Source organism: Heterodontus francisci, chromosome 29, assembly GCF_036365525.1.
Source record: "Heterodontus francisci isolate sHetFra1 chromosome 29, sHetFra1.hap1, whole genome shotgun sequence".
Classification (NCBI taxonomy): Eukaryota; Metazoa; Chordata; class Chondrichthyes; order Heterodontiformes; family Heterodontidae; genus Heterodontus; species Heterodontus francisci.
The window spans coordinates 13,454,349-13,473,882 of NC_090399.1; the positions used below are offsets into that span (position 1 = coordinate 13,454,349).

General features: G+C 50.6%; 1 protein-coding gene across 2 annotated transcripts in view; it reads right to left on the reverse strand.

Moving 5' to 3' along the window:
• LOC137346139 (suppressor APC domain-containing protein 2-like) overlaps positions 1-9,380 on the reverse strand; it is an 80,267-nt gene extending 70,887 nt beyond the window's left edge. For both annotated transcript variants that reach the window (XM_068009464.1, XM_068009463.1), the window contains exon 1: positions 8,739-9,380. In XM_068009464.1, the coding sequence (XP_067865565.1) occupies positions 8,739-9,150 (412 nt within the window). In that variant the 5' untranslated portion in view covers positions 9,151-9,380. The remainder of the gene's footprint in view (positions 1-8,738) is intronic.
• Between the last annotated feature and the right edge of the window lie 10,154 nt (positions 9,381-19,534).

Here is a 19,534-nt window from a genome sequence, read left to right on the forward strand (position 1 = left end):
TGGCATGATGGGCTGAATGGCCTCCCCTGTGCTGTTTCACAGAGCTGGCACGATGGGCTGAATGGCCTATTCTGTGCTGTTTCACAGAGCTGGCATGATGGGCTGAATGGCCTCCCCTGTGCTGTTTCACAGAGCTGGCACGATGGGCTGAATAGCCTATTCTGTGCTATTTCACAGAGCTGACACGATGGGCTGAATGGCCTCCCCTGTGCTGTTTCACAGAGCTGGCATGATGGGCTGAATGGCCTCCCCTGTGCTGTTTCACAGAGCTGGCACGATGGGCTGAATAGCCTATTCTGTGCTATTTCACAGAGCTGGCACGATGGGCTGAATGGCCTATTCTGTGCTGTTTCACAGAGCTGGCACAATGGGCTGAATGGCCTCCCCAGTGCTGTTTCACAGAGCTGGCATGATGGGCTGAATGGCCTCCCCTGTGCTGTTTCGCAGAGCTGGCACGATGGGCTGAATAGCCTATTCTGTGCTATTTCACAGAGCTGGCACGATGGGCTGAATGGCCTATTCTGTGCTGTTTCACAGAGCTGGCACGATGGGTTGAATGGCCTCCCCCGTGCTGTGCATTCTAAGTACCAATGGGCAAACTCTTGTACACGTCCCTTCCCTGCTCTCCCAATGTGACCTCTTATATCACTGCAAGATTACAGATGAAAATCCCTCTTCCCCACCGCCCCCTGCTCCAGTCATGTCTGGCAGATCCTGTGTAATCCCCTGCCAGGTATCAAAAGCACATGCAGCAGAGAAACCCCAGTTACTCCATTCAATGATGGCCTGGATTAGAAGACTGTGAATTCAATCCAGTATTTCCCACACATTACCCCCACACAAGAGATGACAGATAGCTGCTGACACATGGCTTGCTGGATGAATTTTCTTCCATCTCAATCCTCCCTGAGATTTTCATAGCTTGGGATAGAGTTCCAGCAAAAGAATGAGGAACCAGACTAGAGTGGCCCCTGTCAGTCATTGCAAAGCGTGCAATCGGGAGTCCTCACACTTGTAAGAATATAATGCAATAGGAGCAAAAGGCTCCCCGAGCCTCCTCTACCATTCAGTAAGATCATGGCTGAGCTTCTAAATCGGCTCCGCTTTCACGCACTGTTGCACATCCCCTGATTCCCTTAGTTCCCAAAAATTCTATCTATCTCAGTCTTGAATACCCAAAGATTCATAACTCTGAGCAATGTTTCCTCTAAGCTGTGTGACTACACAGCAACCTGGAAGTTACTGTGCAGGCCAAGCACAATCAGCCCCTTTAAGCTAGTGCCCATGCACAGCTGTGCAAAACAACTTAAAGGCCCTCCCCACTTAAATGAATAGGTTGCGCACAGTGAAAAAAAATGAGATGGGATGTTGCCTCTCAGTTAAAGAAAAATTTCTCCTCATCTCTGTCCTAAATGGCTGACCCCTTATCCTGAGCCCTCGGTCTAGATTCCTCATTCAGGAAAAACAACCTCTCAGCATCTACCTTGTCAAGCCCTCTCAGAAATTTATGTTTCAATAAGATCACCTCTCATTTTCCTAATCTTCCTCAGTCACCTTTCCTAACTCCTCCACTGCTTCCTGCTCCATGCCCCTTATTCCCACTAGGAAGCATCTCAGACAGCTGATGTATGGTCATCGACTTGCAACATGTGTTCATGGTCATTCTAACTAAACTGGCCAGGTATGAATCCCATGGGATCGGGTCGAATGCCAGATTTAGACCCCACCCAATATTGACATCAGTGGAAACTAAAATCGGGAGTTGGGGGGTAGGGGGGTGGGGGTGGTGGGGGTGTAAAACCACCGGTGCACCCAGTCCCTCAGTTTCCCAAATGGCAGGTTAGGTTCAAATTGCCCCAAAATATTAACCCCATGTTTCTCTCTCCGCAGGTGCTGCCTGACCTGCTGAGTGTTTATTTTATTCGTTCTTGGGATATGAGTATAGCTGGCACGACCAGCGTTTATTGCCCATCCCTCATTGCCCTTGAGAAGGTGGTGGTGAGCTGCCTTCTTGAACTGCTGCAGTCCATGCGGGGCAAGCACACCCACATTGCTGTTAAGAAGGGAGTTCCAGGATTTTGACCCAGCGACAGTGAAGGAACAGCGATATAGTTCCAAGTCAGGCTGGTGTGTGACTTGGAAGGGAACCTGCAGGTGGCGGTGTTCCCATGCAGCAGCTTCCCTTGTCCTTCTAGGTGGTAAAGGTCATGGGTTTGGAAGGTGCTGTCTAAGGAGACTTGGTGAGTTGCTGCAGTGCATCTTGTAGATGGTACACACTGCTGCCACTGTGCGGCGGTGGTTTCCAGCATTTTATTTCCGATTTCCAGCATCCGCACTGTTTTGCTTTTGCATAGTATGTCAGGATATTTGGTAAGATGAATGGCAACGATAGGTAGACTCTGTCATATAGCAGACCAGTTTCCTGACATTTGCCTTTGGAAAACACTCACTCCCCAGTACAAAAAAGGTTAGGAATAGGGAAAGTGGGGCAGCCAGTAGAACCCTGAGGTCATCATGCAGATGACTGGGTTCAGACCTTAGGGTGGAGATATTGGCCCTGGAAGGAGTGCAGCACAGATTCACCAGAATGATACCGGGGCTAAAAGGGTTAAACTATGAGGACAGGTTGCATGGACCAGACTTGTGTTCCAATAAGTATCGAAGATTAAGGGGTGATCTAATTGAGGTGTTTAAGATGATTAAAGGATTTGATAGAGTAGATAGAGAGATAAACTATTTCCTCTGGTGGAGGAGTTCAGAACCAGGAAGCATAACCTTAAACTTAGACTAGACCATTCAGATGTGTTGTCTGGAAGCACTTCTTCACACAGAGCATAGTGGAAACCTGGAACTCCCTCCCCTAAAAAGTTACTATACTGTGGGGTCAATTGAAAACTTCAAATCTGAGACTCATTAGATTTTTGTTAGGCACAGGGGTCAATGGTGACAGATGGAGGTAAGATACAGGTGAGGCATGATGTAATTGAATGGCAGAACAGGTTTGAGGGGCTGAATGGTCTCCTGCTGTTCCTATCTTCCTATACCTGAAGCTGCCTCTTAGTCCTACACAGCTTGTGTTCTTGTGTCGCTTCCCAATGCAAGGGGCTGTCGGGGCACTGGGCATGTGACTGAACCATGTTCATAGTCTGGTGCACCAGAATCAGGGCAGAATGGCCTGTCCAGTGCCAGGGCCAGTGGAAAACTGGGAACATCGGCCCCTATTCACTCCTCTCAGGTGTACGTCCTGAATGTATCCTGTGTGGCGTCCATAGAAACCTTATTAGTGCTTAGGATGTGGGCAACACTTGACAATCCTGCATATATTGTCCATCCCGAGCAACCCGAAACTAGGCTGACACTCCAGTGCAGCACTGAGGGGCTGCTGCACTGTCAAAAGGGCCGTCTTTTGGATAAGATGTTAAATCGAAGCCCCATCTGCACTCTTAGGTGGAGGTAAAGGTCCCCACGTCAGTATTTCGAAGAAGAGCAGTGGCGTTCTCCCCGGTGTCCTGGGCCAATATTTATCTCCCAGTCAACATCGCTAAACATCTGGTCATTATCTTATTGCTGTTTGTGGGAGCTTGCTGTGCGCAGATTGGCTGCCGCACTCCCAACATTACAACAGTGACTACACCTCAAAAGTACTTTGTTGGCTGTAAAAGTACTTTGAAACCATGAAAGACACCATATGAATGCAAATTATTTCAACGTCATTATTCTCTGCACCAACAATGTTTGAATGACATTCATTCTGGATCGTATGCAGGAAGTTGGCTCGTTCTGCTTGATAAAAATGGTCTCTTTATTTGCAAAGCTGCACAGTTGGTTCAGGTCAGGGTCAAATCAGTTAAGACTGGATCAGATGCATTCTCATGATCAACTTCATTAAAAGTTAAATGGGAAAAAGATCAATTAACACTGTGACCTCAATTACTGAACAGAGTAGAAAAACACATTCGAAAGTAACGTCGAGGAGAGTGTGCCTGGAGTTTGCAGCATGTTCCCCACTCATGACTTTGTCCAAATAACTTAGCGGTTAATGAATGGGGTACAAAAAACCAGCTCCGGTTCCACTCTCTCCCCAGAGGATGCTGAATCAATTGGGTTGTGGGCCTGCAGGATTAGCCAGACTATGGAACCTCCCCATTTTCCCATTCTCCATGTGTGAGCTTAAACAGTGATGGGCTATTCACCCATGGAGGGCATTGCTTGACATCCAGGCATGTGCAAATTCTGACAGAGGTTGCTGAATCAGGTTCAGGATTAGGAACCCAACCCTAACCCTAACCCTAACCCTGTTGGACCTTCAGTGGAAGGACTCCTACCCAAGTCCTCGATGAATTGAATTGACTGAACACAGCCTGGTGACTCAACCCAAGGCCTCTTGGTCTGTTTGCTTCAATGGGTTTAATAGCATAGTGGTTATGTTACTGGACTACTAATCCAGTACGATTGAACCCCTTGACCAGAGAATGTGGGTTCAAATCCCACAGTGGGAAATTTGAACTCCGCTTTCAAAAATCTCAGTGACCATCAGGCTGTCATTAAAAACCCCAACTGGTGCACTAATGCCCTTTTAGGGAGGGAAACGTGCCATCCTTACCCATTCTGGCCTACATGTGTGATTCCCATCCAGCACCACTGTGGTTGACTCTTATCCGCCCTCTGAAACACTCGATTAATAGCTACACCATACAGACTGCAGCAGTTTAAGAAGACGACCCACCTTCTCAAGGGCAGTTAGGGATAGGTAATAAACACCAGTCTCCACGGTGACACCACATCTTGAAATGAAAATAAAATCCACACCTCTAACCACTGTTATAGGAGGCAACCACTGGTTTTGACTCTGGTAGAAACCTGCTTTCTACTGATATCACTTTGATTTGCTACGTGTTTGAGATTAGAATAGGATTTTAGAGTTAATGTTGTGAGTGGGAAGGCAAGGCTTTGAACGCACTCAGTAATAACTGACACACTACATTAGCATCTGGGATGAACTTTGGGGCCACGACCTCAATTGTTCTATCCAGTGCTGAGGATTTTTTTTTTTCATTTATTTTCCTCTTGTTCCAGTTTGCAATCTTTGCCAGTTGTGTTCTTTAACTGAGAGGAAATGGGTTAATTAACCCTCCCTCCCTAACAGCACTGTGGGTGTACCTACACCACATGGACTACAGCGGTTCAAGAAGGCAGCTCACCACCAGCTTCACAAGGGCAATTAGGGATGGGTAACAAATGCTGGACTTGCCAGTGATGCCCACATCCCATGAATGAATTTTTTTTTTTAACCAGGGATCAAGTGAAATGCTGGTTTTATAGCCCGCCTGATAATCAGATTCTAATTGGATCTGGTGTAAAGCCAGTGTTGCACCTGATACCATCAGCTCCCCAACTGATGGGTTGGGTTTGTGACTCTCCCTGCATCCCACTTCGGTTTAACAACTGGCTCTCTGTTTTATTACACACACACAAACACACACACCAGCTGAGAATAACTCACTGTCTGTGGACTCAGACCAGCTCTGGGTTGTTCAAATGCACTGAATGCCTTATCATGTCATGTAACCTCCTCTCCCTCGCTGCAAAACAAAAAGCTGCTGTTTCAAATTGGACTGATTCCTAATGCTGTCAAATCGAGCTGTGTGCCTGTGCACAGATGAGCAATATATGTCAATGCTTCTGGTCCACTGGTGAACAGGATTGACATTTAGTGAGTCAACAGCAGGAGCTGGACCTCCAGGGACTGAAGTCATTCGGGTGCATGGCATTTCATATCAGATAAGGGTTCCAGGAAAAGGGCCTGCCTGATTGTGTGTGAGAGAGAGAGAGAAAGAGAGGGGAAGGAGGTGATAGGCGGAGGGATGGAGAGGGGGAGAGAGAAAGAAAAAGTGAGAGGGAGAAAAATAGAGAGAGAGGAAGTGAATGAGAGATAAAGGAGAGATAAGAGAGAACGAGAAAGAGAGAGAACACAAGAGAAATGGATCATGGATGGGCTGGGAGAAGTATGAAAAAGCCCAGCCTTCTATACGTCTGCTCCCAGACTGTTTATTAATTATCTTTTTACATATTTATCCATACAGTTGATACTTATTCATACTGAGTTCCCACACTCCACTGTCAGGCTATTATATTATTAATAATCTGATATTCACTCACTCTGTGCCAAGTTCCTGCCCTCTTTTACAGGACTGTATTATTATTATTATTAAATATATTAAATGATCTAATATTCACTGACTCTGTGCCAAGTTCCTGCCCTCTTTTACAGAACTGTATTAATAAATACATTAAATGATCTAATATTCACTCACCGTGCTTCTTGCTGTCTGTTACAGTACTGTTATCATTAAATATATTAAAAGATCTGATATTCACTCACCTTCTGCCCAGGTCCTGCTTTCTATTACAGAACTGTTTTATTATTAAATATATTAAATGATCTGATATTCACTCACCTTCCCCCCAGGTCCTGCTTTCTATTACAGGACTGTTTTATTATTAAATATATTAAATGATCTGATATTCACTCACCTTCTCCCCAGGTCCTGCTTTCTATTACAGGACTGTTTTATTATTAAATATATTAAATGATCTGATATTCACTCACCTTCTCCCCAGGTCCTGCTTTCTATTACAGAACTGTTTTATTATTAAATATATTAAATGATCTGATATTCACTCACCTTCTCCCCAGGTCCTGCTTTCTATTACAGGACTGTTTTATTATTAAATATATTAAATGATCTGATATTCACTCACCTTCTCCCCAGGTCCTGCTTTCTATTACAGGACTGTTTTATTATTAAATATATTAAATGATCTGATATTCACTCACCTTCTCCCCAGCTCCTGCTTTCTATTACAGGACTGTTTTATTATTAAACATATTTAATGATTTGATATTCACTCACCTTCTCCCTAGGTCCTGCTTTCTATTACAGGACTGTTTTATTATTAAATATATTAAATGATTTGATATTCACTCACCTTCTCCCCAGGTCCTGCTTTCCATTACAGGACTGTTTTATTATTAAATATATTAAATGATTTGATATTCACTCACCTTCTCCCCAGGTCCTGCTTTCTATTACAGGACTGTTTTATTATTAAATATATTTAATGATTTGATATTCACTCACCTTCTCCCCAGGTCCTGCTTTCTATTACAGGACTGTTTTATTATTAAATATATTAAATGATTTGATATTCACTCACCTTCTCCCCAGGTCCTGCTTTCTATTACAGGACTGTTTTATTATTAAATATATTAAATGATTTGATATTCACTCACCTTCTCCCCAGGTCCTGCTTTCTATTACAGGACTGTTTTATTATTAAATATATTAAATGATTTGATATTCACTCACCTTCTCCCCAGGTCCTGCTTTCTATTACAGGACTGTTTTATTATTAAATATATTAAATGATTTGATATTCACTCACCTTCTCCCCAGGTCCTGCTTTCTATTACAGGACTGTTTTATTATTAAATATATTAAATGATTTGATATTCACTCACCTTCTCCCCAGGTCCTGCTTTCTATTACAGGACTGTTTTATTATTAAATATATTAAATGATCTGATATTCACTCACCTTCTCCCCAGGTCCTGCTTTCTATTACAGGACTGTTTTATTATTAAATATATTTAATGATCTGATATTCACTCACCTTCTGCCCAGGTCCTGCTTTCTATTACAGGACTGTTTTATTATTAAATATATTTAATGATATGATATTCACTCACCTTCTCCCCAGGTCCTGCTTTCTATTACAGGACTGTTTTATTATTAAATATATTTAATGATCTGATATTCACTCACCTTCTCCCCAGGTCCTGCTTTCTATTACAGGACTGTTTTATTATTAAATATATTAAATGATTTGATATTCACTCACCTTCTCCCCAGGTCCTGCTTTCTATTGCAGGACTGTTTTATTATTAAATATATTTAATGATCTGATATTCACTCACCTTCTCCCCAGGTCCTGCTTTCTATTACAGGACTGTTTTATTATTAAATATATTAAATGATCTGATATTCACTCACCTTCTCCCCAGGTCCTGCTTTCTATTACAGGACTGTTTCATTATTAAATATATTAAATGATCTGATATTCACTCACCTTCTCCCCAGGTCCTGCTTTCTATTACAGGACTGTTTTATTATTAAATATATTTAATGATTTGATATTCACTCACCTTCTCCCCAGGTCCTGCTTTCTATTACAGGACTGTTTTATTATTAAATATATTAAATGATTTGATATTCACTCACCTTCTCCCCAGGTCCTGCTTTCTATTACAGGACTGTTTTATTATTAAATATATTTAATGATTTGATATTCACTCACCTTCTCCCCAGGTCCTGCTTTCTATTACAGGACTGTTTTATTATTAAATATATTAAATGATTTGATATTCACTCACCTTCTCCCCAGGTCCTGCTTTCTATTACAGGACTGTTTTATTATTAAATATATTAAATGATCTGATATTCACTCACCTTCTCCCCAGGTCCTGCTTTCTATTACAGAACTGTTTTATTATTAAATATATTAAATGATTTGATATTCACTCACCTTCTCCCCAGGTCCTGCTTTCTATTACAGGACTGTTTTATTATTAAATATATTAAATGATCTGATATTCACTCACCTTCTCCCCAGGTCCTGCTTTCTATTACAGGACTGTTTTATTATTAAATATATTAAATGATCTGATATTCACTCACCTTCTCCCCAGGTCCTGCTGTCTGTCGTTGGTTTTTCGGTCCCCTTCGCCCCCGGGTCCCTTTGCTCGGAGCTGCCCAGGGGTGAGCGGTCGTATGGTCGCTGCTCCTGCCCGGCTCCCGGACCCTGGCTCTCGCTTTCTTGCTGCAGCGCCGTCCTGATGCCGGCCAGCAGGCGGGGGAAGGTGAGCCGGCCGGAGGGCGCTGCCACTCGGCGGAGGCAAGGCATCAGCCCGGGCGGCAGGGCCGGCTCCCGGCTGCTTTCCCCCCGCCAGCGGCTCTCGATCTCCCGCAGGTCCACCGAGCCGCGACCCTCCTGGTCCAGGATGTCGAAGAGGGTCCGCAGGCTGAGCAGGAAAGTGCGGGGCAGGCAGCGCTGCTGCTCCCGGGGCTGGGCCGGCTCTGCCCGGCTCATGCTGCCTGCTGCCTGCTGCCAGCAGCCGCGCTCAGCCCAGGCGGACTGCAGCCCAGGCGGACTGGAGCCCAGACCCGGCTCACATTGCAAAACAAGTCCCGCTCTGCTCCCCCTTTCGGGAGTATGATCCTGGGCGGAGAGGCAAGGAAAAGAGGATCAGTGTGTGTCATTCAGTGTTGTGTGTGCAGCGAGAGAGCTCAGCGATCAGAAACAAACACTGAAAGTGAAATGGAAAATGATAACAGACTGACTGAGACAGATGATCAGCGACAAGATAGACGCACCAATGAGCACAGAAGCTGGAAAACACAAAACCAATGTTGGAAAGGTATAAAAAAAACATATACAGACGGGAAAACACATAAATACTGATAGGGTCAGAAATGGAAACACAGATTGGAAAGATTTAAACACAATTTTTGTGAGAGAGGGAAACCGACATAGTCATGAATAGTAAACAAAACTGCTGGGTCGAAAAATAAACAGATATAAGGCATAAATACAAAACACAATGCAGAAATACGGATCATATAAGATGAGGTTATTTGTACTTTTCTGCACACTTATTGCACTGAAAGAGACACTCACAGGGAACGGGATAACAGATTAATGTTCCTGTGTACTTGAGTCCAACTATCAGCCCGTGTCACTGCCCGGCCGAATCCCAGAGGGGGAAAGGACAGTGTCTGACCCACTGCCCCACCCAATCCCACAGTGGGGAAAGGACAGTGTCTGACCCACTGCCCACCCAGTCCCAGAGTGGGGAAAGGACAGTGTCTGACCCACTGCCCCACCCAGTTCCAGAGGGGGAAAGGACAGTGTCTGACCCACTGCCCACCCAGTCCCAGAGTGGGGAAAGGACAGTGTCTGACCCACTGCCCCACCCAGTTCCAGAGGGGGAAAGGACAGTGTCTGACTCACTGCCCACTCAGTCCCAGAGGGAGGAAAGGACAGTGTCTGACCCACTGCCCCATCCAGTCCCAGACAGGAAAAGGATAGTGTCTGACCCACTGCCCACTAAGTCCCAGAGGGGGAAAGGACAGTGTCTGAACCACTGCCCACTCAGTCCCAGAGAGGGAAAGGATAGTGTCTGACCCACTGCCCACTCAGTTCCAGAGGGAGGAAAGGACAGTGTCTGACCAACTGCCCGCTCAGTCCCAGAGAGGGAAAGGACAGCGTCTGAACCACTGCCCACTCAGTCCCAGAGGGGGAAAGGACAGTGTCTGACCCACCGCCCACTCAGTCCCAGAGAGGGAAAGGACAGTGTCTGACCCACTGCACCACCCAGTCCCAGAGGGGGGAAAGGACAGTGTCTGATCCATTGCATCACCCACTCCCAGAGGGGGAAAGGACAGTGTCTGACTCACTGCCCCACCCAGTGCAAGAGGAGGGAAAGGACATTGACTGACCCACTGCCCCACTCACTCCCAGAGGGGGGAAAGGACAGTGTCTGATCCATTGCATCACCCACTCCCAGAGGGGGAAAGGACAGTGTCCGACCCATAGCCCCACCCAGTCACAGAGAGTGAAAGGACAGTGTCTGACCCACTGCCCACCCATCCCAGAGGAGGAAAGGACAGTGTCTGACCCACTGCCCAACCCAGTCCCAGAGGTAGGAAAGCACTGTGTCTGACCCACTTCCCACCCAGTCCCAGAGGGAGGAAAGGACAGTGCCTGACCCACTGTCCCTCACAGTCCCAGAGGGGGGAAAGGACAGTGTCTGACCCACTGTCCCTCACAGTCCCAGAGGGTTAAAAGACAGTGTCTGACCCACTGTCCCACCCAGTCCCAGAGGGGGGAAAGGACAGTGTCTGTCCCACTGCCACAACCAGTCCCAGTGGAGGAAAAGACAGTGTCTGACCCACTGCACCACCAAGTCCCAGAGGGGGAAAGGACAGTGTCTGAGCCACTGCCCCACCCAGTCCCAGAGGGGGAAAGGACAGTGTCTGACCCACTGCACCGCCCAGTCCCGGAGGGGGAATGGACAGTGTCTGACCCACTGTCCCACCCAGTCCCAGAGGTGGAAAAGACCGTCTCTGTCCTACTGTACTACCCTGTCCCGGAGGGGGAAAAGACCGTCTCTGACCCACTGTACCACCCAGTCCAGGAGGGGGAAAGGACAGTGTCTGACCCACTGCCCCACCCAGTGCCAGAGGAGGGAAAGGACAGTGTCTGATCCACTGCATCACCCACTCCCAGAGGGGGAAAGGACAGTGTCCGACCCACTGCCCCACCCAGTCACAGAGAGTGAAAGAACAGTGTCTGACCCACTGCCCACCCAGTCCCAGAGGGGGAAAGGACATTGTCTTACCCACTGCCCCACCCAGTTGCAAAGGGGTAAGGACAGTGTCTGACCCCCTGCCCCACCCAGTCCCAGAGGGGGAAAGGACAGTGTCTGACCCACTGCCCCACCCAGTCCCAGAGGGGGAACGGACAGTGTCTGACCCACTGCATCACCCAGTCCCAGAGGGAGGAACCGACAGTGTCTGACCCACTGTCCCACCCAGTCACGGAGGGGGAAAGGACAGTGTCTGACCCACTGTCCCACCCAGTCCCAGAGGTGGAAAAGACCGTCTCTGACCCACTGTACCATCCATTCCCGGAGGGAGAAAGGACAGTGTCTGAACCACTGTCCCACCCAGTCCCAGAGGGGGAAAGGACAGAGTCTGACCCACTGTACACTCAGTCCCAGAAGGGGGATGAAAAGTGTCTGACCCACTGCCACACACAGTCCCAGAGGGGAAAAGACAGTGTCTGTCCCACTGCCCCACCCAGTCCCAGAGGGGGAAAGGACAGTGTCTGACCCACTGTCTCACGCGGTCCCAGAGGAGGAAAAGACAGTGTCTGACCCACAGTCTCACCCAGTCCCGGAGGGGGAAAGGACAGTGTCTGACCCACTGCCCCACCCAGTCCCAGAGGGGGAAAGGACAGTGTCTGTCCCACTGCCCCACCAGTCCCAGAGGAGGAAAGGACAGTGTCTGACCCACTGTCTCATCCAGTCCCAGAGGGGGAGAAGACCGTCTCTGACCCCTGTCCCACCCAGTCCCAGAGGAGGAAAAGACAGTGTCTGACCCACTGCACCAGCCAGTCCCAGAGTAGGAAAGGACAGTGTCTGACCCACTGCATCACCCAGTCCTAGAGGAGGAAAGGACAGTGTCTGACCCACTGCATCACCCAGTCCTGGAGGAGGAAAGGACAGTGTTTGACCCACTGCACCACCCAATCCCAGAGGAGGAAAGGAAAGTGTCTGACCCACTTCCCCACCCACACCCAGAGTGGGAGAGTACAGTGTCTGACCCACTGCATCACCCAGTCCCAGAGGAGGAAAGGACAGTGTCTGACCCACTGTCCCACCCAGTCCCAGAGGTGGAAAAGACCGTCTCTGACCCACTGTACCATCCATTCCCGGAGGGAGAAAGGACAGTGTCTGAACCACTGCATCACCCAGTCCTGGAGGAGGAAAGGACAGTGTTTGACCCACTGCACCACCCAATCCCAGAGGAGGAAAGGAAAGTGTCTGACCCACTTCCCCACCCACACCCAGAGTGGGAGAGTACAGTGTCTGACCCACTGCATCACCCAGTCCCAGAGGAGGAAAGGACAGTGTCTGACCCACTGTCCCACCCAGTCCCAGAGGTGGAAAAGACCGTCTCTGACCCACTGTACCATCCATTCCCGGAGGGGGAAAGGACAGTGTCTGACCCACTGTCCCACCCAGTCCCAGAGGTGGAAAAGACCGTCTCTGACCCACTGTACCATCCATTCCCGGAGGGAGAAAGGACAGTGTCTGAACCACTGTCCCACCCAGTCCCAGAGGGGGAAAGGACAGAGTCTGACCCACTGTACACTCAGTCCCAGAAGGGGGATGAAAAGTGTCTGACCCACTGCCACACACAGTCCCAGAGGGGAAAAGACAGTGTCTGTCCCACTGCCCCACCCAGTCCCAGAGGGGGAAAGGACAGTGTCTGACCCACAGTCTCACCCAGTCCCGGAGGGGGAAAGGACAGTGTCTGACCCACTGCCCCACCCAGTCCCAGAGGGGGAAAGGACAGTGTCTGTCCCACTGCCCCACCAGTCCCAGAGGAGGAAAGGACAGTGTCTGACCCACTGTCTCATCCAGTCCCAGAGGGGGAGAAGACCGTCTCTGACCCCTGTCCCACCCAGTCCCAGAGGAGGAAAAGACAGTGTCTGACCCAATGCACCAGCCAGTCCCAGAGTAGGAAAGGACAGTGTCTGACCCACTGCATCACCCAGTCCTAGAGGAGGAAAGGACAGTGTCTGACCCACTGCATCACCCAGTCCTGGAGGAGGAAAGGACAGTGTTTGACCCACTGCACCACCCAATCCCAGAGGAGGAAAGGAAAGTGTCTGACCCACTTCCCCACCCAGACCCAGAGTGGGAGAGTACAGTGTCTGACCCACTGCATCACCCAGTCCTAGAGGAGGAAAGGACAGTGTCTGACCCACTGCACCACCCAGTCCCAGAGGGAGGAAAGGACAGTGTCTGACCCACTGCACCACCCAGTCCCAGAGGGAGGAACGGACAGTGTCTGACCCACTGCCCCACCCAGTGCCAGAAGAGGGAAAGGACAGTGTCTGACCCACTGCACCACCCAGGCCCAGAGGGAGTAAAGGACAGTGCCTGACCCACTGCCCCAACCAGTCCCAGTGGAGGAAAAGACAGTGTCTGACCCACTGCACCACCAAGTCCCAGAGGGGGAAAGGACAGTGTCTGACCCACTGCACCGCCCAGTCCCAGAGGGGAGAAAGGACAGTGTCTGAGCCACTGCCCCACCCAGTCCCAGAGGGGGAAAGAACAGTGTCTGACCCACTGCACCGCCCATTCCCGGAGGGGGAATGGACAGTGTCTGACCCACTGCCCCACCCAGTCCCGGGGGGGGGGGGGAAAGGACAGTGTCTGACCCACTATCCCATCCAGTCCCAGAGGTGGAAAAGACCGTCTCTGTCCTACTGTACTACCCTGTCCCGGAGGGGGAAAAGACCGTCTCTGACCCACTGTACCACCCAGTTCCGGAGGGGGAAAGGACAGTGTCTGACCCACTGCCCCACTCACTCCCAGAGGCGGGAAAGGACAGTGTCTGATCCACTGCATCACCCATTCCCAGAGGGGGAAAGGACAGTGTCTGACCCACTGCCCCACCCAGTCACAGAGAGTGAAAGAACAGTGTCTGACCCACTGCCCACCCAGTCCCAGAGGGGGAAAGGACATTGTCTTACCCACTGCCCCACCCAGTTGCAGAGGGGTAAGGACAGTGTCTGACCCCCTGCCCCACCCAGTCCCAGAGGGGGAAAGGACAGTGTCTGACCCCCTGCCCCACCCAGTCCCAGAGGGGGAAAGGACAGTGTCTGACCCACTGCCCCACCCAGTCCCAGAGGGGGAAAGGACAGTGTCTGACCCACTGCCCCACCCAGTCCCAGAGGGAGGAAAGGACTGTGTCTGACCCACTGTCCCACCCATTCCCAGAGGGTTAAAAGACAGTGTCTGACCCACTGTCCCACCCAGTCACGGAGGGGGAAAGGACAGTGTCTGACCCACTGTCCCACCCAGTCCCAGAGGAGGAAAAGACCGTCTCTGACCCACTGTACCACTCATTCCCGGAGGGAGAAAGGACAGTGTCTGAACCACTGTCCCACCCAGTCCCAGAGGGGGAACCGACAGAGTCTGACCCACTGTACACTCAGTCCCAGAGGGGGGATGAAAAGTGTCTGACCCACTGCCACACACAGTCCCAGAGGGGAAAAGACAGTGTCTGTCCCACTGCCCCACCCAGTCCCAGAGGAGGAAAGGACAGTGTCTGACCCACTGTCTCACGCGGTCCCAGAGGAGGAAAAGACAGTGTCTGACCCACAGTCTCACCCAGTCCCATGAGGGAGAAGACAATGTCTGACCCACTGCCCCATCCAGTCCCAGAAGGGGAAAGGACAGTGTCTGTCCCACTGCCCCACCCAGTCCCAGAGGGGGAAAGGACAGTATCTGTCCCACTGCCCCAACCAGTCCCAGCGGAGGAAAAGACAATGTTTGACCCACTGCCCAACTCCCTCCCAGAGGGGGAAAGGACAGTGTCTGACCCACTGCCCCACCCAGTCCCAGAGGGGGAAAGGACAGTGTCTGACCCACTGCACCACCCAGTCCAGAGGGAGGAAAGGACAGTGTCTGACCCACTGCCCTGCCCAGTCACAGGGGGAGAAAGGACAGTGTCTGACCCACTGCTCACCCAGTCCCAGAGAGGGAAAGGGCATTGTCTGACCCACTGCACCACCAAGTCCCAGAGGGAGGAAAGGACAGTGTCTGACCCACTGCACCACCCAGTCCCAGAGGGAGGAAAGGAAAGTGTCTGACCCACTGCCCCACCCAGTGCCAGAGGAGGGAAAGGACAGTGTCTGACCCACTGCACCACCCAGGCCCAGAGGGTGGAAAGGATAGTGTCTGACCCACTGCACCACCCAGTCCCAGAGGGAGGAAAGGACAGTGCCTGACCCACTGCCCTGCCCAGTCACAGAGGGAGAAAGGACAGTGTCTGACCCACTGCTCACCCAGTGCCAGAGGAGGGAAAGGGCAGTGTCTGACCCACTGCACCACCCAGTCCCAGAGGGAGGAAAGGACAGTGTCTGACCCACTGCACCACCCAGTCCCAGAGGGAGGAAAGGAAAGTGTCTGACCCACTGCCCCACCCAGTGCCAGAGGAGGGAAAGGACAGTGTCTGACCCACTGCACCACCCAGGCCCAGAGGGAGGAAAGGACAGTGTCTGAACCACTGCACCACCCAGTCCCTGAGGGAGGAAAGGACAGTGCCTGACCCACTGCCCTGCCCAGTCACAGAGGGAGAAAGGACAGTGTCTGACCAACTGCTCACCCAGTCCCAGAGAGGGAAAGGACAGTGTCTGACCCACTGCCCCTCCCAGTCCCAGAGGGGGAAAGGACTGTGTCTGACCCATTGCCCCACCCAGTCCCAGAGGGGGTAAGGACAGTGTCTGACCCACTGCACCGCCCAGTCCCAGAGGGGGGAAAGGACTGTGTCTGACCCATTGCCCCACCCAGTCCCAGAGGGGGAAAGGACAGTGTCTGACCCACTGCCCTACCCAGTCCCAGAGGGGGAAAAGACTGTGTCTGACCCACTGCCCCACCCAGTCCCAGAGGAGGAAAGGACAGTGTCTGACCCACTGCCCCACCCAGTCCCAGAGGGGGGAAAGGACAGTGTCTGATCCACTGCATCACCAAGTCCCAGTGTTGGAAAGGACAGTGTCTGACCCACTGCCCCACACAGTCCCAGAGGGGGAAAGGACAGTGTCTGACCCACTGCACCACCCAGTCCCAGAGGGAGGAAAGGACAGTGTCTGATCCACTGCATCACCCACTCCCAGAGGGGGAAAGGACAGTGTCCGACCCACTGCCCCACCCTGTCCCAGAGGGGGGAAAGGACAGTGTCTGACCCACTGCACCACCCAGTCCCAGAGGGAGGAAAGGACAGTGTCTGATCCACTGCATCACCCAGTCCCGGAGGGGGAATGGACAGAGTCTGACCCACTGCAGCGCCCAGTCCCAGAGGGGGGAAACGACAGTGTCTGACCCACTGCTCCACCCAGTCCCAGAGGGGGGAAAGGACAGTGTCTGACCCACTGTCCCACCCAGTCCCAGAGGGGGAAAGGACAGTGTCTGACCCACAGTCCCACCCTCTCCCAAAGGGGGAAAGGACATTATCTGTCCCACTGCCCCACTCAGTCCCAGAGAGGAAAAGGAAAGTGCCTGACTCACTGTCTCACCCAGTCCCAGAGGGGGAAAGGACAGTGTCTGACCCACTGCCCCACCCAGTCCCAGAGGGGGAAAGGACAGTGTCTGTCCCACTGCCCCACCCATTCCCGGAGGGGGAAAGGACAGTGTCTGACCCACAGCCCCACCCAGTCCCAGAGGGGGAAAGGACAGTGTCTGTCCCACTGCCCCACCAGTCCCAGAGGAGGAAAAGACAGTGTCTGACCCACTGCCCCACCCAGTCCCAGAGGGGGAAAGGACAGTGTCTGTCCCACTGCCCCACCCATTCCCAGAGGGGGAAAGGACAGTGTCTGACCCACTGTCTCATCCAGTCCCAGAGGGGGAGAAGACCGTCTCTGACCCCTGTCCCACCCAGTCCCAGAGGAGGAAAAGACAGTGTCTGACCCACTGCACCAGCCAGTCCCAGAGTAGGAAAGGACAGTGTCTGACCCACTGCATCACCCAGTCCTAGAGGAGGAAAGGACAGTGTCTGACCCACTGCATCACCCAGTCCTGGAGGAGGAAAGGACAGTGTTTGACCCACTGCACCACCCAATCCCAGAGGAGGAAAGGAAAGTGTCTGACCCACTTCCCCACCCAGTCCCAGAGTGGGAGAGTACAATGTCTGACCCACTGCATCACCCAGTCCCAGAGGAGGAAAGGACAGTGTCTGACCCACTGCACCACCCAATCCCAGAGGAGGAAAGGAAAGTGTCTGACCCACTGCACCACCCAGTCCCAGAGTGGGAGAGTACAGTGTCTGACCCACTGCATCACCCAGTCCCAGAGGGGGAGAGTACAGTGTCTGACCCACTGCATCACCCAGTCCCAGAGGAGGAAAGGACAGTGTCTGACCCACTTCCCCACCCAATCCCAGAGGGGGAATGGCGAGTGTTTTATCCTTCACACCATCCAGTCTCTCTCTTAGTGTGTACGTTCTGAAACTAGTTGCATGGACTTTCCAATGCAATGGCAGAGCTTGATTGACTCATTTGCCCCTTTTTCATTCGTCAACTAATTCCAAAATCAATGGTTCACAATTTGTCCTCAAGAAATGTGATTGTCCGCTTGGTCTTTGAACAATAGCAACAAGCCAACCTTGAAATAAATGGGCTAATTTATTTTTTGTCCAATTTTGTGTTCAGTTAATTCTTTGTGTTCTTCTTGTTTTTTTGTTAAAGCAGACAGAAAATTTTCAGAATACTTCTCGTTCTGAGATATCATCAAGAACTTGCATTTATATAGAACCTTAATACATCACAAGGCACTTTGTGGGAAACACAATTTGTTCTGATTAGTAAATTTGCAGACGACACAAAGGTTGGTGGAGTTGCGGATAAGGATGAGGATTGTCAGAGGATACAGCAGGATATAGATCGGTTGGAGACTTGGGCGGAGAAATGGCAGATGGAGTTTAATCCGGACAAATGTGAGGTAATGCATTTTGGAAGGTCTAATGCAGGTGGGAGGTATACAGTAAATGGCAGAACCCTTCGGAGTATTGACAGGCAGAGAGATCTGGGCGTACAGGTCCACAGGTCACTGAAAGTGGCAACGCAGGTGGATAAGGTAGTCAAGAAGGCATACGGCATGCTTGCCTTCATCGGTCGGGGCATCGAGTATAAAAATAGGCAAGTCCTGTTGCAGCTGTACAGAACTTTAGTTAGGCCACACTTAGAATATTGCGTGCAATTCTGGTCGCCACACGACCAGAAGGACGTGGAGGCTTTGGAGATGGTACAGAGGAGATTTACCAGGATGTTGCCTGGTCTGGAGGGCATTAGCTATGAGGAGAGGTTGGAAAAACTCGGATTGTTTTCACTGGAACGACGGAGGTGGAGGGGTGACATGATAGAGGTTTACAAAGTTATGAGCGGCATGGACAGAGTGGATAGTCAGAAGCTTTATCCCAGGATGGAAGAGTCAGTTACTAGGGGACATAGGTTTAAGGTGCGAGGGGCAAAGTTTAGAGGGGATGTGCGAGGCAAGTTTTTTACACAGAGGGTGGTGAGGGCCTGGAACTTGCTGCCGGGGGAGGTGATGGAGGCAGATACGATAGCGACGTTTAAGAGACGTCTTGACAAATATATGAATAGGATGGGAATAGAGGGATATGGGCCCTGGAAGTGCAGAAGGTGTTCGTTTAGGCAGGCATCAAGATCGGCGCAGGCTTGGAGGGCTGAATGGCCTGTTCCTGTGCTGTACTGTTCTTTGTTCTTTGTTTGACAGCAAGCCACGTATCAAGGCGATATCGGGAATAGTGACCAAAAGCTTAATCAATCAAGTAAGTTTTAAGGAGCATCTTAAAGGACGAGACAGAGGTAGAGAGGTCGAGAGGTGGAGAGGTTTAGGGAGGGAATTCCACAGTTTGGGCCTCGGCAGCAGATTGCATGACAGCCAGTGCCTAAACGACTAAAACCTGGGATGCGCAAGAGACCAGGTTGGGGGGAGCAGAGATATATTGGAGGTTTGTAGTAATGGAGAAGGTTACACAGAGAGGGAGGAGTGAGGCCTTTGCTATCATCACCTTGAATATTTAATGACCAGATTTAAGCTGATAAATGAATTATTGACTTGACAAGGAACTATTGTTGATTACAATTAAAACATAGTCAT